The following is a 19,033-nucleotide window of genomic DNA, read 5'->3' on the forward strand; positions in this document are numbered from 1 at the left end:
TGCTAAGACATCGCTCATGAGCAAAACAGCAGCAAATCCAATCCTGAAATGAAAGGCTTTTTAAGATTTTTAAACTTTCCTTGGGTTATGATTATCAGGAACTTTGTGCCAATGCTGTGGCAGTGTTGAATAGGGTTTATCGAGGTAGAGTCATAGCTAGTCTCTCTCCAGCGAGTTAATAAGATGGCAAAAGTCCTTTGAATACCACTGAAGTCTTTGAAATTGTGCAAAAGTCCTTTAGATTTATCAAAAGCTAATCAGTATGACATTAACAAAGGACAAAACAAGCTTAATGAAGATGAAAGATTTGAGAAGTGTTTTTTTTTTTCTTTTGTGGTGGCTTTTTTTTTTTCTACAACGTTTGCCCTTGTTGATTGGGTAACAGGCTGTGTGTTAACAGGCTGATTATCAAACGAAATGGGAACTGCTTACATGGGTTGAATTAGATCCTTTTATTCTTTGTCTGTCATGGTTTCCTTCATAAATGTGGGTTTTAACCAAGTTGTTAAAATGCTCACTCAGCTGAAATTTGACAATCTAATTCTTTCCCTGACAAGATTTTTTAAATATCATTTACACAGTCAACAAAATTTGATTAAAATCAGCAGGGGTGTTTCTTTCTCCAAACTGCTCTCTCTCCTTCTTAATTGTGTTCAAAAATAGCCTGTTTGGGTACTTTCCGTGCATTCCTGTGTCTAGGAAAGCAGCATTCAGTATAAAGGTGAGATCTCAAAGTATCCAGAGTATGGACTGAGATTTATAATTCAGCTGTTGGACTGTAAAGCATATGTTACTGTATGTATTAGTGAGAAGTTGTTCTGCTCAGTAGTAGAACCTCGGGAGCTTATGCAGTGTTAAAGTATCGAAAACTTTAAGACAGGACTTTGACTAGTTTTGATCAGTAGAGACATAATCAGTAGAGATGACAGAGTCCTGGACTTCTGGCACTTGATCTAACAGAATACCTCTCAGGATTAACAGGGAAGTCTCATTCTTTGAGCACCAGATACCCAGAGTAACACACAAACACACATAGGTGAAAGTTGTCTTCCTTCTATGCAGACTCTACCGGAGGATGATCACATTATGAGGATATTAGACAAAATTTTGGGAATGAGATTCACCTTCCAAATAATTTTAACTAGAAATGATTGTACCTCAGTTTTCCACCTGTAAAAGCTGGCTTCTTTTATGTGTTTGTTACACATTCTCTCTACTGGGGGCCTTCTGGTGCCACACAGTACTAGTATATTGGTATTTGTATACATTAATACTTCTACTCTTTTTACATGACACCGTGCACAAAGGCTGACCATGGAATCTATCTAAGAGACATCAATTTTGATATACCCAGCAGGATCACCTGCAATGCTGACTCTGACTTTTCAGGCTCTTGCAGATACCCTGTGCAGATAGTGAGTTGGGAATTTGTTTTCTTAGAAAAGTGTGCAAGTAAATGCAAGTTCTTTTTAGATTTAAAGAATGTACTATCTCCTCTGTAGTTGCAAATCTTTCTATGAATGCCAAAATAGTCAATGATTTTAGTGTTCAAAATCATGATCTTGTGTTGTGGTGGTGGTGGCGGCGGCCTTTTCGTGGTACTGATTGTCCTTGTCTGCTGACAAGGTTGCTAGGCTGCTGCTTGCTTTCTAGACGCCTGCAAAGAATTTTAATTGATTTCATTAGCAATAAGGAAAAAAATATTAATATTGTTGTTTTGAAGGATTCTTTTGATTTGGAGGCTTATTGAAGAACATGGAGGTGATCTTACAGAAATCAGAATAAGAAGTAGATTTTGGAGGGTTAAGACTGTCACTGTATCTAAGGACAGCTCATTCTGCTGTATTTGGATATTGAAAAGGACTCAGAACAGGTGTAATATGTCATATGACTACATGATTTATGCCCCTCTACCTGGACAATGTAGTATGGGATGATAGCTAACAGTCTGATTCTTCAGAGATGCTCAGCACCAACAACCTCAGCTGAAATGAAAACGCAAGTGGCAGCTGCTCAGCACAGCTGAAAATGAGTCTGTGGACGTCAGCTCTAAAACTGCATTTCATCATGTTTATGGTTTAACATCAGCATCTCAAAACTTCCTCTAAACAACACCATTTTAGTTTTATTATTTCTGTTGTGGTGGGGCAAGAAAAAACCTAAATAAGGACACACTTTCTTGGGAGCCTTCTGTCTCCCTCAGCCTCTGTCCACAAGTGAACTATTCTGGAAATTTGAGGGGAATCTAGTTATTTTTACAGTAGGCAAGAAGTGGCGTGGGAGAGAGATTTTCCTAGTTTCTTCTGTTGTTGCTATATTTTTTTTTAAGCATCATTATGTTGAAAGCAAACAGGTGAAGAATACCAGAATTCAAGGCCCAATTCAAACTGGGCAGATAACTGTATTCACTTGGGCTCTTCAGTGAAACATGATGGATTTATTCCGTTTGAAGATCCAGTCCTCAGTGCACAATTCTCTGTGCTGAGTCTAGTGACAAACCTGAGATAACCCAGACTTTCTCACTTGCTTACAACCAGTAGAATCTGAAGGCAGGATAGAATGTGTGATGGTATGATACTGAAAAGTTTTACTGGGATTTGTTCACCTTGCCCTGTGCAATTTACTTCTGGCTCTTCCACACTGGTAATGCCAAATTCAAGCCAAGAACATGACTGTACTTCTCTGTAAGATGTATAGATGCTTTCGTTGTTTAAAAACTGAATTACCTTATATAACTAATAATTTCACTTCAGCATTTTCAATATGTTGAAGGCATATCCTGTGTCAGGGAATATGGCAAATATTGAGGCAAAATTGTTTCATTATGTAAGTCAAATCTTTTGCAGCCAGTGTGTGGGTGTATGTGTGTTTGTTTATTTGAGTATGTATCTGCCTACATAATCCCTCATCTTCTAGTCTACATATTTCCCTTGTCAAAAGTAAAATCATATTAAACGCTCTTAAAAAGTAATACTTTGCACTTATATAGTGTCTTTCATCCAAGCTCCACATACTGCTTTAATTACTAATTAATACTCGATAATCCTGGTATGACATAGAAAGTATTATCCCCATTAATAACGGTTAAACAGGATCATAGGGTAATTAAACACTTGTCTATAGTGGCATTGCCATTCCTGTTTCAAAGATGTGTTTATTCCAAGTTTGCTGTCTTCCTGTAACATCTTAGTAGACATGAGGCACGTTATATTTTATCTCAGTATATCTGCTCAAGGTCAATTCTGCAAGTGGTTGCGTGTGTATGTGTGTGGGTGACTGTAACTTGCTGTGTTTAGTAACTATCTATGCTTTCTCCATCACTCCTTTTGGTTTAGGTAATTTGAGATTCTTCTCTTGAGTTAACAAGCTTGATTGCAAGATGTGCTTTTTTTGAAGGGAGGGCATAGCCTGTTAAGTCAGTCAGAAATTGAATTAGTAATTCTCATACTCTCGTTCTCATTCTGCTTCTTCATACTCCACTGTCCTTTTGCAGGGTGGATACATAATAGAGAACTGAACCAATCCCTCTTCCCCCAGTTCTGAAATGTCTAAAAGCTATCGAGATAGTATTTGACTTCTTTTCTTTTCCAGCTTAACCCACACTATCCAGAAGGTAATAATGAAGGAAAAGCTTTGGTAAGTGGAATTTATATGTTGCATGTAGTCTGGGAAATACTGTATCCTTACCCAAATACAGCCCAACACATGAAAGTCCTTCATTGCTTTCCTTTTATTGACATGTCACGGCTGCTGGGACTGTTTTCCATATCCCATGTAAGCCAGGCTGCAGCTCAGAACTGGTATTACAGGAACCTTTCCCTTGTGTAAGGCAAATGATAGGAAAAATTCAAATTCTGCATCAAACTGGCTGCTGTTCTAGTTGGTGACTGCAGATATTAAATGTATCAATGCTTCTCAAATCAGATGTATTACTTCATGGCAAAACCCACCACCCTCTTTAGCAAGAAAAGCAGGGACAAGCAGGTCTGGTTACTTATGTGCTGGTACCAATTCCGAACCTCTTGTAGTGAAGACAAGCCCCCTTGGGGCATGTTTGTGTGGCTCTAAATCTATGAACATGCTGAGACTTTTTGTTGCCTGTATTGAATACATACAAGCACATACTCAGGCACAAGCTTAGTCTGAGCCCTTCAGTGCAACTCTACAGTGACATCTGCACAAGAATCCAAGTTGTCTTTGCTGCAGTGTGGACAGGTTGGCCAAAGGCCTTATGGCCTTTGCCTAGGATGCAACAACAACCTTTGCCTTGTACAATGTCAAGAGCATGCTAGCTAATTCCTGCTGACAAGGGAAGGCCAGACATGTTGTAGTTTATAATGTGTGAAGGAAGTGGAGTTAAAACCCTGGGGGAATCTTATTGAGACAACAAATAGTCCAAAAAATAATCTTTCCTCCATCAAATTCATGTGATTGCCTTGAAAAAGCTGAGATCTTCTTTGAAAGAATTCAATTTAGTGTCTTTCTGTTTGCCTTCTGGCTTTTGTTCTTTTAGGGGACACATATTCAAGTTTTTCTCTGCATGGGGAAGAATTTCTTATTTTTCATGAAATGAAACCCAGGATTCTTACATAATCACATGCCTTCAGGACTGCAATCTAAATAAAAATGGAGACTTTTGTAGGAGTTGGCAACATCGGTTTTCCATCTTCCCTGGTATTTGGTATTAATGGTCATATTGCAATAACAGCTAGGCTGTCCAAAGAAATGAGAATTCTTTCTCATGAAAATATGAAAGTTCCACCAGTTGTTTCTCTTTTGTATTGGAATGTCACTTGAAGCCCTTGGAACTTTCAAATGGAAATTGAGATAAGTTCTTGAACACCATAGGAGTAGAGCGCTTCCTTGGAAATACTTGGGTTCTTGCTCATTAGAGCTTGTCTCATAGGTGTGTGTCTGCATTAGCATTGTAGTTCACATCATGACGGCACCTTTGAATTGAATCTCCTGGTTATTCCCTATTTAAGACACTGCAATTCACTTTGCAGAGCAATCTCAGAGCATGTAAACTTGTATTCTGTTGAATGAAAGTAGAAAGATACACACACTCCTGGAATGTATCTAATGTGCTCCAACCTTTCATGGGTGCCCGGGTCAGAAAACCAGACTCCAGCTAGTCCGGAGTAAGACCTAGGAAAGCATATATGGGGGAGATGTTAGGTCCTCATCAACAAGGCTCCAATCCCATGTTACCATCCTATACTAATTTAGAGATGGTATAGGGTTTTCAGTTGTATCAATTCCAGTTCATCTAAATAGTTAAATATTCCCTGGACTGGATAATGATGAAGGCACGAGAGTAATCTGAACATGGATGTTAAAGGTGCCTTCTCTAACAGTTTGGCTTAATCTTCCTGAATATTCGTTTCAACCAAAAACCCAGACCTGAGAAATCAGATTAAACAAATACTTCAAATGAAAATTTAGTAAAAACTGATTGAGGATCAAAACAGATGTGTCCATGGAAATTTTAGTTTATACAGACAGCACTTCCTTGTGAAAAAGTTTTGTGAAAGAACTAACAATATTTGGTAACACCTCCATGTAAATCCAAGCCTACAGGCAGTTCTAGCATGGTAGAAATCCTTTTGCATCCTTCACCCATTTGTAGTCTTGTTGGAAATAGCATGAGTCAGCAATGGCTGTTTGAAGCCTTCTTTCTGGCCTTGAGCAACTGAGCAGAAAAGTTTCACATCCCTGTGCAGGAATTTCTTTTATGTTAGAATGGTGCAGTGTTTTGTATTATCCCTCAGAAGTGCAAGAATCTGATAATATTTGGAGTTCTTTAAGGGCTAGCTATATCAGTCTTGTATCCAATCTGCACATAACCTAAAGCACACACACTTTCTTTGCTCCATGGTTTTCATTTAGTGTTTCTTCTACCAGGTGACTGCCTAACTGATTCACTGCAAAGGCATCTTCTTTTTTATCTTTTGAAGCGATTAATTTTGAAATACTAGCTGTGAAGTAAATTTTCTCTAGAAGGGGAGGTGGAAGTGGACGTACCCAGGCAAAATTTGAAGTCTGAGTAGCAGGGAAATGGAAGGTGCACACTTGAATTCTTTCAGCTGAACGAAGAAACTGAGCCTGCAGCCTGTGTTTTGCTTTTCTCTGCCAGTCTGTTGGGTAAAAGGGTACCAGCTCCTTCTCTGTCATATGGGTTTTAAAGGCGACACAGCCATGTGTGCGTTTCGTGCCAACCCTTAACTCCTAAATTTGCGATGAGGCTTCCAGTGCATGTTCATTGCCTGGTTTACAAGTCCTGATCACAGTTGCTTAGGCAACTGAATTTAAGGAAGCAGCAATGGAGAAGGATTTTCCATAGTGCAGTGGAGGGCATAGGCACCCAGGTTCTGCCTAAGTGCATCTTTTCTGCCTTGCCTTAAGTCGTTCAAGAGTCTGAAAGAGTTTTGGCTCTGGATAACATAAATATTACTGGAAGTCACTAGGACTTTTGTTCCCAGGCATTAAAGATGTGTTTGGTCTGCAGTTCATTGCTCAGTTTTGGTCTGCTTCCTGAGAATCCAGCCAAATTGTTTGTGAAACATTGCTTTTATTTCTGGTAAAATTTAGCCTTACAGTGAGTTGATTAATATTGTTTATATTCATTTTTCTGACATCAAAACTCCAGAAGATTTTTTTTTTTTTTTTTAAATGGGAAGACCTTTCTGTGGTTTAAAGGCTTCTTCATAGAATTGTAGAATGGGTTGAGTTGAAAGTGACCTCAAAGGTCACCTAGTTCCACCCCTCTTGCAAAGGCAAGGGACACCTTCCACTAGACCAGATTGCTCAAAGCCCCATCCAGCCTGGCCTTGAACACTCTCAGGGATGGGGCATCCACAGCTTCTCTGGGCAGCCTGTTCCAGTGTCTCACCACTTTCACAGTGAAGAATTTCTTCCTTATATCTGATCTAAATCTACTCTCTTTCAGTTTTAAGTCATTACCCCATGTCCTATCACTACAGACCCTTGTGAAAAGTCCCTCTCCAACTTTCTTGTAGGTCCCCTTTAGGTCCTGGAATGCTGCTAGAAGGTCTCCCTGGAGCGTTTTCTTCTCCAGGCTAAACAACCCCAACTCTCTCAGCCTGTCCTCATAGGAGAGGTGTTCCAGCCCTCTGATCATCTTTGTGCCCCGCTCTGAACTCGCTCCAACAGGTCCATGTCCTTCTTATGTTGGGGGCACCAGAGTTTGGTGTAGTACTCCAGGTGGGGTCTCAGGACAGCAGAGTGGATGGGGAGAATCACCTCCGTTGACCTTCTGGTCGTGCTGCTTTTGATGCAGCCCAGGATACATACGCTCTTAATCTCTTGAAGTCTAGGAGATTGCAGTGTATCATGCATCAAAACTCAGTGCTCTGTGTTACAGCTCCTATTAAATCCAAAATTGGTGTGTTTTATGCTGCAAAGTAGTCTATTATTTCTAATCACAGAAATGTACAGCATCCAGAACAACACTATAAACATTAGGAAAATGTCAAGAACAGCTGGGAACCTGGCATTTGTTAGCACCTTTGTATTAAAGGCTGTCTTTGGATAGGTACCTTAACTCCATTTGTCTGCATTTTCCTGAGAGAGTGCTAGTCCTAACCAGTTCCAAACTGGCTTTTATTGTTGAGATTTTTCTTAGGATTGAGACTAGTATGCATTTACTTTTCCTGTAAAGAAGCCGGGCAGTTCTACCATGGACTTACAGGTGCAATTTGACATACCTCTGTTTGACATGCGTTCTGCTTATCTATATTTATGAATTCCAAATAACTCTACAATTTAAAGTTTTCTTTCTTGCTTGCAATCCGGGTGACTTTTTCGGCACAAACACTGTGAATTATTTTTTTAAAATTGATATTTTTTTTTTTACCTTGCAGCAACTAAGTTTCTATAATTAAAATTTTATGATGTGGGACACAGGTGATGCAGTTCAAGCAAGTAGAATAGGCTTGGGGAATTTATTGTTTTTCTAAAGTCTTGGTTAGGAATTAACCTGGCAATAAACAATCTGAAAAACTTTTTTTAAAAGAGAACAAAGCAAGAAAAATCATCAGCTTTAAAATGGCAGTGTTTCTGCTTATATAAAGCCAGCAGTCAGACCACTTGAGAGGCTGGGGGGAGCAGGGGAGACAGGGATGCCGGCACATTATTATTATTCTGCTGCTGCACACAGGTCTGAATCAGCTCTGAGAGTGCATACATTGTTTCTTACAGAACGTCTCTGGCTCCTAACAACAGAATTGCAACGTGATGTCTCTGCTAAAAATGCGATGACTCACAAATGAGTCAACAGTGAAGGTGTTACGGGAGGCTAACTGCTGTGCTGTCTGCCAGGGCTTTGTAACACGCAGGAGCAAGGCTGGCCATTAATTTACTTGACTTTCTTTTCATACAGAATTTTAAAAATCATCTAACCTATGGAGTTCTGCTCATATTACTGCTCTCTGAAAATGCTGGTTTTGTGAGAGCCTCCTAAACTGGGTTAACATATTGAGAATACCACATTGTACTGGATTTAACAGGCATTTTCAGAATTCTGGCTGCTATTAAATTTAATTTCTGCTGAAATCTGTAGTGCAGCTTAATGTATTCATTCAGGAGCAGGGCATTATCCTTGTCTGCCTCTATGCCACAAGAGGTGTCTTTACCTATTGGAATTGTAGATTGAGTTTCTAAAAGAAAACCTATTTCAGGTCTGTCATGTTTTTGTATTGCTTTTTGCAGCTGAAAGGCAGGCCCCTCCATAAGCAAATCTCTGTGTAAATCTCCTGAATTTTAGGCATGATATGCAGTTGAGGTGAATAATGGGGATTTGGGTCACAATTACTAGCAAATTATATCAAGAGCTGTGAAGAAGGGTTATCTGCTGGGCTACGAGTCTCAAGAAAGACAAATCTGATTGTGCCTGTTAATTTTGTCTCTGATTACAGTATGGGATTTGTCTCCAGTTACATTAAGTTTACCCTTCAAATTACAAACACAGTATTATGTCTTTTGGGTGGTTTGTTTTTTGTTTTTTTTTTTTAAGCTTTGTTTCAAACAGGTATAATGCACTGCACATCAGTGGTGGTAGGCCAGGAGTTTATGAACTTCGCTGTGAGCCTGGATCAGTATTTCTACTCCTCAGCAAAATGGCTGTTTGTTTTCACTAGTTAGGACTCCTTTTTTTGAACTCTCAGCCTTCGCTTTCCTAGATGAGTCCATCCTGGAAGAGTGCTGGGGCTGCTGGCTGTATGGCAGGGGTGTTTTTGGTTCCCCCTCCTGTGTGTGCTTTGCTGTACGGCTGCAGAATGAGGCTGGTGACTGGGAGTCAGTCCTATCCTTGGGTGGACAGTTGGAGTTTGTTGTGCAGAGCTGCTCTGTCTCACCTGTTGTTTGGACCACATCATTCTTTTAGGAAGGTGTCAGTCCAGCTCCAGCCAGGCAGAAGAGGAGCTGAATGTGCATTTCTACATCCTTGTAAGTGATTTAACTGGTAAATGATAGTGAGGTGATTCCTTCTTGGATACATAGATTTGACTTGTGACAGCCTGTCACTAGTTTGCCAGTAGTTTGGGACAATCAAAGCTATTTTTTTTTCTCAATGAGTTTACTATTTGCTAATTTTATTTTACCCACATTTCTTGCACTTTTTCTCTATTCTCTATACTCTTAGCATGTAATTTGAAAGAAGTCTTTGGAGTGCTTTCCTTGGCTGTTGCTGACCACAACGTCACTATCTCTGAAACTGTTCATTGGCTTCATCTTCATATTGCTTTAAGCTGAATTTTCTTCTCTCTACATTTGAGTCCCTTTATAGTTCTTTTCCTCCCTTCTCTTCATTGAATCTGGTTTTACTGGCTGCATCTGCTCATATGCGAGTCTCTTACCTGAGCAAATGTCATCTTGTTTTCATCTGCTTAGGAATGCAGTGCTTCTCCTGAGGTAATCATATTGTCTAATCAAATTGAAATAGCCTAATACTTTCACTTCTTTCCACGTCCTCACATAGACTCATGTGCTGATTTGATAATGGCTAGGTTAAGTGCAGATTCTGATGACCACTTGCTAAATTTAGTTAATCATAAGAAACTTTCTGTGTGCAAGTGCATGTACATTCTCGCTTTTTCACAGAGGCATGTGCACATGCACTCAGACACAAATATAAATCCATGTATGTTCATATGTAGTGACAGTGTTGCCCTCTCTTATGCAATCCATATATGTTAATTGCTTTCAGAGATGTCAAGTTGAGGCTCACTTCTTGTTACATGTTTTTTTCCATGACTAGTGTGTAACACTCATCATCCAGGTTGGGTTGTGAGGTGTGACTGAGGTCCTAAAATAACATAATGAGGAGAGTTCTGAGGTTTGTACTGGAGTCCAGTCTGGAAGAACTGTACAGCTCTTGTGCAGGTCTGATTTTGCTCAACAAAGCTTTGCATTGCCATCAGCAGTATTACAGACACTGTCTTGCCCTCTGTTGAAGTGGACCTTCTATTTAGACTAAAAACTGGCTCTGGTTCATATGCCAGATTTGATTTGACAGGTGCCAAGCCTGGTTGGCAGGATTTGTGCCCAATAAGCCAACTCTGTTCCTCAGTAGCATCTATATGATTGTTGGGGAGACTAGTGAGGGAGTGGAGTTAACCCCAAACTGCAGGATGAACTTCTCTGTACAGCCAGCATGAACTCCTGAAGCACAGGAGACCTGCTTTTGACTTTGCTTCCTGTCACAGAAACCTTCGCATGAATGTGTACTCATGCTTTATGACCTATTGGAGAAGATTAGACAATATCTCATGAGTGAGGAAAAAAAAAAATAATTAAAAAAAAATAATCATGACACAGAGTAGAATATGGTTTTAGATTTTGGTGTGTATTTTTCCCAGAGCCCCAGAGGGAAAAAAAATGCATAAAGTTATCAAGTGCCCTGCCTTTTTGTATACCGACCTTTTCAGTTTGGAAATTATAGTAGAGTGGGTAGTTTCTGGGAAACCCCAGCTAAATTTGACTGTAAGTTATGGAAAACATCAAGAAGTCTGGATGCTCTTCAAAACTATCCTGTGCTATTGAACCCTATACAGACCTCTTGAATTTTAAACTGGTGTTCCAGTTTTCCATTTTTATTTGGAACTTTAGGAAGCAGATTTTTATTTGTTGTTAGACTCTGACTCACAACTATTAAGCTTTTAAGAGGATTCTCTGATAATTTGCCTGCCTTTCCAGTTTGGATCTCATCCCGAGTTTGTAAAACATGTATGGAAGTCACAAAAATTTTGGCTATTTTCTCAGTCCTTGCATACGGGTTAAGTTTTTATGTGCAATTTTGTCTAATATTTTTGGGTGTGGGGTATAGAAGGATGTGAGGACTGCAGATAAGAGTTTGCTCCTGGGCAAGACACAGGAGATGGTTCACCTTTGTCTCTCTCAAAAGCTAGTGACAATATTTTAATCGCTACATAAGCTTAAGAAAAATTCCTGGGAGGATTTTCTTCCTGTTTTTTTACTTCCTGTCTCTATCCTTCATAAAAATAATGGGATGGAAAGCTGGCATTTTTTAGGCTTGATAATGAAAAAATTGTTGTTTTGGAAGGATTCAAAAAAATGCCTTGAAATGAGACAATAACTAGTTATTTCTTACATAGTTTCACTCATCCTTGATTTTGTTGCTTAATCAATTGGCAATATGAATAATCAAAGCTTTGCCCTTGATTATCCCTTACAGTTTGGCTTTAATCAAGGTACTAATGCAAAATGAGTACAGTCTAGCCTCTTTACAGTGCTTTGTACCTCTCTTCTGTAGTGGTGCACTATAAATCATAATAACGGTGTCCCAGGTTTCCAGTGTTTGATTTTTCTCTTCTGGCTTTCTTCATTCCTCTTTTCCTTTTCCCCACATGATATATTTTGTGTATGTGAAGGGCCCAGGACTGCCAGTCTCTTAATTGGTCATTAATCTTTTGCAATACACGTAATTTAACCCCCCAGAGGAGCAGCTTTTACTTATGCCAGTAATTCTGTTGGTTGCTGTGTGGTTAAGGGCCAAGACTCTGCATTACTCCTTCAGGCAAACATATGTGCTTAGGGAAGGTAGCGTTTGGAGTCTGTGAAGACAAGGGTGTGTAGGTAACTAAAGATGAAGAGGGGTGGTCTGTGTGCCAGGTCACAAAATTCCCATGGACCTTCAGCGGATGGCGGGACAAAGATTGCCACCTTGGATTCACAGGCCTCTCCTGGGGCACCAACACAATGTTGTACCTGTCACTTGAAAGCTGGGCGCCTCCAAGGGAACGAACTTCTCCTGTGTCAGTGGGCACACTCTGTTAGATCCAGCCTCCAATGCCTTATCAGCCCCTGTTAAGATTTCTTATAGACTCCAGCCGGTGCTTTGTGTGTCCCCCTGCTTCCTGTGGCAAGTTGATCTTTGTGAAGCAGATAATCTGGCTCTTCCTGTTTGGAAAGCGTGTTCTCGTGATTCTGAGTGTGTGGTGGGGAGGAAAGAGGCAAACTTAAAACAACTGTAGAATTAGGCAAATTGCTTACTTTTGTAATCTCCATCCCCCTTGTAAAAATCCAGTTTTAATTAGTTCTCTTCTTTTAACCTTGGCCCTTTCCAAACCAGCAGTGTGTAGTTACACCTGTTGGGAGTGGAGGGTCGGCAGCTACCGCAGGTTTTTTGAAGCTGTAGGTGTCAAGTAATAATGTATACAGGACTGCAGTCTCTCTGTAGCTTGTGACCTCCTGTTGTTATAATGACTGTCTGAGACCCCATGTGCCTGGGGCAAAGTGCATCCTTCTGGTTACACACTCCAAAGCCAGTCATAGTACATTCTTACTAGAATGTAAAAGAAGCAAAAAAGTACAATTCAAAAGTATTACTTGTCTGCAAGGTAATTGGAGAATTTATAATGGGTCCTGATGCAAGCAAATAACCCTTGTGCCGAATCAGCAGAGAGACGGCGACCTTCCCGCTTCAAAGAAGAAACGCCAAGCAGGGGAGAAGATTATGTATACTTTGGTCTCGGTGCCACATGGAAATGACATCGCATCTCTCTTTGAACTGGATGCCACCACTCTTCAGAGAGCTGATTGCCTGGTTCCAAGGTAAAAAAAAAAGAAAAAAAGAGCGAAAAATAGTTCTGCACTGACAGGGTTTCTTCCTAGTGTTATGATGGTGAGTAAAGCATAAAAAATCAAACACGAGCAAGTATTATCCTTCAGTTAAAATATGAGGAGTGTTCATGGATAAACAAGGGATGTATAAAACATGATACTGCTGCTGTGACTGGGTAAAATAATTATAAGGATAAAACAAGTGACACTTGAAGAGAGTCTGTGAAGAGAAAAATAATGGGCTAAATATTGCACAGATATATGAGGACAGAATTGAGCCCTGTGCACTGTTTGAAAAAAGTGCACTGCTAAGAGATCTAACTTAGTTGTTCCCAACAAAATAATGTGTACGGTGAACTGGGCTTCTCTTTACCTGACAGATCATGATGCCACTGAATACGTTTGTTATTCAAATGAATTCAGCAAGTGGCTTCTGGGTTTTAATTGTGAATATTTGAAATTTCAACTGTGTTGGTTCGCTGAGATTGGCTGGGTAAGTCACATGGTGTTGGTTGTGACAGAATGGGCATACAGACGCTTGGGGCTAGTTGTTACAAAGGCTGATTGTAAAGCTGGGTACCCACAAATACTGATGTATGAGCTTTGAAGTGTATTTGCTATGCTAAGTGTTGCCAAGTAATTTACTTACTTAAATACTCAAGCACATCAGCACGAAAGGGAGACCGTGAATGAAGACCACAGTGAATATATTTAAAAGGTAGAATTCAGAGTAAAAATTATAATTGATTTCTCAGCTCTGCTTTTTAATAATGCCACAAATTATCATATGGAAATAATTTAGAAGAATCTCATGTCTGCTTTTTGTTCAGTTGATTTTCACTGGAAAACTGGTACTGTAAATGCTTGCTCCCTGGAAAAAGGGTTTGCAGATCATAATGGTGAAGCTGTGAAACCGTGATCAGTTTTGCTTTCTGGCTTTTGTGCTGTGACAGCTTGAAGGAATTAGTTACTCTGAAGAAAAAATACTAAGAAAAGAATTGGTTTTATTTGCAAAATATATTTATATTCAGATGGGGTTTTGTAACATCTTCCTTTTAAATTTTTTTATTTAGGGAATATTTTACTCCTAGGCCTATGAAAATACTTAAAACCAGCATTCTGCATAATCCCAAGGTGCTGTTTGTTCTTGCTGCAGCTCTGTTCTGGTGGAGAAAGGAAGAAACAAAGGAAAAGAGATACTACAGTATCTTTTAGGTCTCCCTCACCCTTTTGTCACGAGTGGCTGTTGTGACCCATGCCCTCGAGTCTCACATCACATCATAATCACGTGTTGCTTTGCATCCCACCTTGCCCACTTTAGCTCAGGACTGATCCATCTAACCTGTTCTTTGCTTTGTTCTCCTTTTAGGAACTCATATGTCCGACTGAGGCATTTATGCACTAACACTTGGGTCACTAGTACCAGCATTCCAATAGATACTGATGAAGAGAGGCCTGTGATGTTGAAGGTAAACACGTATATCTTGGAGTTGGAATCCCAAACTCATTCCTGAAGTTCTCTACTGACGATCTCACTTCTAACATATAAAATAAGCATAATAATTAGGATAAAGGTAAGAGGATTACTTACTCATATTAAACCAAAAACTGTTGCAGATTGGAACGTGCCAAACAAAAGAGGACAAGGAAGCTTTTGCCATCGTATCGGTTCCTCTGTCTGAGGTCAGAGACCTAGATTTTGCCAATGACGCAAACAAAGTTCTAGCATCAACTGTTAAAAAGCTGGAGAATGGAACAATAACTCAGAATGAAAGGAGGTTAGTAAGCTTTAATTTTTTCCCCTCATAAATTGGTGTTTGGTTACTCATGACATCATGGCATCACAGTTGTGGGTAAGTTAGTAACATCTGTGTGGACATAGAGGCAATTGGGAGAGAATGCTTCAGTGCTGAGAGTGCTAGCCTGGGATTAGATTCCACCTCTGTCAGAGCATCATTGCTGCACCTCAGGCTGGTCTGTGTACCTCATCTGTAAAATGGGGGTAAAGAGCACTGCCTCAGCTCACTGATTGCATAAATAAATGGGTAGCTCCCTGGAGAATAGCAAAGTGTTTGTCTTATTTTCCTGTAATATTCCGCTTATAAGCTCTGATGTGGGGATCCACTGCATTTGATTTTCATGTACAAGAAAGCCGTCTGTATGGTGGGCGGCATGCTGGGCTCTTGATCTGTGTGGATTTCACTGTACCACATATTCTTGCTGCTAGAGCACTAGAAGAAAGTCTCAGAGTGACCAAGAAGCTGCCACAATAGTCCCTTCCCTTTTTTATTTCCATTTTTCCCTCTTCTCTTTTTCTTTTACATAATTTTTGTGTTTACCCTTTTAATTCATCTGTGTTTCAGATGTAGCGCTATTAGAATGTCTGTTCTTCACACCCGCCCCTGAATTAAGGGATTTTGTTGTACATTGTAGCCAAATATATCCCACTGCTGGTTATGTAGTTGGCTATTTATTTTCAGCTGTCTGTGGTTAAACTGATTACTAGGCAGCAACTCTGGCAGTGTTAATTTGTAACTCCTGTTCCATCACACATCATATACAGCTTTTTGCTGAAAATGTTAATTTTTGGTGATAAAACTGAATTTCTGCTGGTGGTTGTCAGTAGCAATTAGACCAGATGGTTTAATATCAGGTGGAGGATCTATAGTAGCAGGCAGATCTGTAATGGCCTGGCTGTTGGTACTCAGCCTTGAAAATCTGATGGGCCATCTCATGATTGAGTTGGACCAGGGAGCGATACAACATAATCAAGGTGTGACATCCCTGTATTAACCTTGCACTGCTGTGTCACTGCAACCCAGTGTTGTCAAGTCTTGATGTTGACAGGTTGGTGCAGCACACACGTAAAACATTTCAGAGTGGTTTCAGAGTAGTGCCATTATTTGTTTGTTCCTGTGATTTCCTTAGGAAGAAATCACTCTTGTCTTTTCCCTGTTTTATCACTTTCTTTCTTAGGTAAGTAGGGGTCCCAACAATTTATTCCTGATAGCTCCACCCTACATCTGCCTTTTCTTCTTTTTCTGTTGGGAGGGACCTTGCTGTTCTCCACTAGTGGGCTGTGACTTTTAAAACTAAAGCTCACTCAGAGGGTTTAGCTGAACAGCCCAGCCCTCTTGTGGGGAATAGAATAGACTATTTCAGTTGGAAGGGACCTACATTGATCCTCTAGTCCAACTGCCTGACCAATTCAGGGCTGACCAAAAGTTAATGCGTGTCGTTAAGGGCATTGTCCAAATGCCCCTTAAACACTGACAGGCTTGGGGCATCAAGCAGCAATCTAGGAAGCCTGGTGGAAGCTTTGTGTCTGGCTCCCAGAGACAAATTTGAAAATCTAAGGAGCATCTCCTGGTCGCTTTCATAGCATACCTAGAGGTTTAGTAACTATAGACTAGATATTGTCCAAATTCGGTTGATGTTCCCCCGGGGTAGGGGACATGCTGGGCTTTGTTTATAAAAGATTACTAGTTCTTTTAAGGGAGATTCACTGAAATCTGTGGGCAGCCATACACTCTGTGCATGCCTGGCGAGGTATGTTAGTAACAAGGTGGCAATGACCACTGATAGTGTTCTTTCTTTTTGGATTTTCTGAAGGTGCGAGAGAGGGATTTACAACTGCCTCCATCCTTCTTAGCACTTGTTTCTGCCAAATCTTCTTTTGTGTAGCAAAGAATGAGTGAAATAAATATAATAATTTCTCAATAGTTTGTTGGGTCAGTAGGGAAATAGTCTAGCTGTAGAATGTTTTTATTCCTCTAGTGAGTCCATCATCTTGTTTCATGGACCCATGTACATCATAAACTATGGAGATCCTTCCTAGCCTGCATAAGTGTCTTTCAACTGTTGCTGGGCCTTGAGGCAAGCTGGTATAGATTTTAGATTTCTGAATACTCTGCATCAATCCAGCATCCTATATTTTTCTCTCTTTTTCCCTCTGGTTGTTGTTTAATGCCTTAGTAAACATCCTTGTGATGTATTTAAGCCTCTGCTGAACTAAGGCCTGGAATCCTTAAGTACATGTCAAACTTTACTTTGCAGTGATTGAGGTTCCATTGTGCTAGATAAAGCTTGTTCTAAAAGGTGGTTTTCTTTCTTAATGAATCCTAGCAAGTGTTGAATGACTGTATATAATAATGATCTGTCTATTCATTCTAGGTTTGTAACCAAGCTACTGGAAGATCTCATTTTCTTTGTTGCTGATGTACCTAATAATGGGCAGGAAGTTTTGGACGTGGTTGTTACTAAGCCAAACCGGGAACGACAAAAATTAATGAGGGAACAGAATATATTGGCTCAGGTATGTCCTACTATATTAATAATTTGCTTTTATTTACAAACAGATCGTACGAGAGAGTAGCTTGAGAAAATGTTATTTTTCAGGAGCTAGGCTTATGCCATATTGGGTTTGTGTCTGGCTGGACTGGATAGGTATGATATTCATTAGTCAAAGCTTGCCTTTTGGTCTTTGAATCAGATAGAAGCATGTGGGGCCAAGTCTATCTGTTAGTTTCTTGTGCTTCTGATGACTTCCAAGGTTGTATTTGTTAGCAAATTGTTAACCAAATTTGAAAGAGGTTTGCTACATGGTCCCAGTCCTGCAGGTGTTCCCCATATAGGAAAAATCACACAGAATCACAGAATGGTTGGGGTTGGAAGGGACCTCTGGAGATCATCTAGTCCAACCTGCTAAAGCATGTTCACGTAGACCAGATCGCACAGGAATGTGTCCAGGCAATTGTTGAATGTCTTCAGAGAAGGAGACTCCACAACCTCTCTGGGCAGCCTGTTCCAGTGCTCCGGCACCCTCAAAGTAGAGAGGTTTCTCCTCATATTCAGATAGAACCTGTGCTTCAGTCTGTGACCATTGTCCCTTTTCCTGTCGTTGGCACCACTGAAAAGGGTCTGGTCCCATCCTCTTGACATCTAGCCTTGAGATATTTATAAACATTGATAAGATCCCCTCTCAGCCTTCTGTTCTCCAGGCTGAACAGACCCAACTCTCTCCAGACCTCTCATCATCTTCATAGCCCAAAAATTCTGATGCCCTTATGGATCCCTGACTTTGTATGAGGGCCAGCTTGTATGTAAATCAGAATTAATATTCTCTTCTAGTAGTTTACTGAAATTTAAAAAAACAGTGAAAAGGATGAAACAGGCCATCAGTCAGTCTTGTACTCCTTTTTCATGCTTAATTTATCCAAAGTTAAGGCACTTAACTTACAATGTTATAAGTTGGGGATAGCAGTCAAGAGAAAGCAATGTCAATCAAGTTGGTGGGAAATTTAAAGCTAAATGTATAAAGCTGTAATACCGGAGACCGTTGGTGTGCCTCCACTCACCTACATATGACTAAATACAAGTGCAGTGATTCCCTTTGGACTTTGGTCAATATATCCCTTGTGCTGATCCTGTCAGAGGACACTTCCATTGACTGCTATGAGCAAAAATCTTGGTTTGATTTTTATTCTCCGTGATTTTGATTTTGAACAGATATTTGGGATCCTCAAAGCTCCTTTTAAGGACAAAGGTGAAGGATCAATGCTGAGACTTGAAGACCTAGGTGACCAGAGATATGCCCCATACAAATACATGTTAAGGTTATGTTACAGAGTTCTCAGACATTCCCAGCAGGACTATAGGAAGAACCAGGTCAGTGGTATTCAAGATAATTTTCCTCATGATTTCTGTAATAATATACTCACCGCATTTACAGATGGGATTTTGTGGTAATTTTGTGTTAAGGGGTGGTGAAAGGTCTGAGTTTAGTCATAAGAAAGAAGTCACTATCATATACTGCCTCATGCTGAGGAACGGTGTTTTTGGTTTGTAGGCATTTGTGTATTAATTTTCAGCAACGAATATCATAAGCTCACCTTATACCTTCACAGGCTCCCACTGAGGCTGTGTTCCTCTC

General features: G+C 40.1%; 1 protein-coding gene across 3 annotated transcripts in view; it reads left to right on the forward strand.

Moving 5' to 3' along the window:
• Positions 1–19,033, forward strand: part of ITPR2 (inositol 1,4,5-trisphosphate receptor type 2) — a 264,569-nt gene that overhangs the window by 64,433 nt on the left and 181,103 nt on the right. For 2 of the 3 annotated variants that reach the window (XM_082043370.1, XM_082043372.1), the window contains 6 exons: positions 3,592–3,636; positions 12,938–13,092; positions 14,471–14,570; positions 14,719–14,879; positions 17,275–17,416; positions 18,610–18,768. In XM_082043370.1, the coding sequence (XP_081899496.1) occupies positions 3,592–3,636; positions 12,938–13,092; positions 14,471–14,570; positions 14,719–14,879; positions 17,275–17,416; positions 18,610–18,768 (762 nt within the window). The remainder of the gene's footprint in view (positions 1–3,591; positions 3,637–12,937; positions 13,093–14,470; positions 14,571–14,718; positions 14,880–17,274; positions 17,417–18,609; positions 18,769–19,033) is intronic. The other variant, XM_082043371.1, reaches the window with a different exon arrangement.

This window comes from Streptopelia decaocto, assembly GCF_964273445.1.
Source record: "Streptopelia decaocto genome assembly, chromosome: 1".
NCBI lineage: Eukaryota > Metazoa > Chordata > Aves > Columbiformes > Columbidae > Streptopelia > Streptopelia decaocto.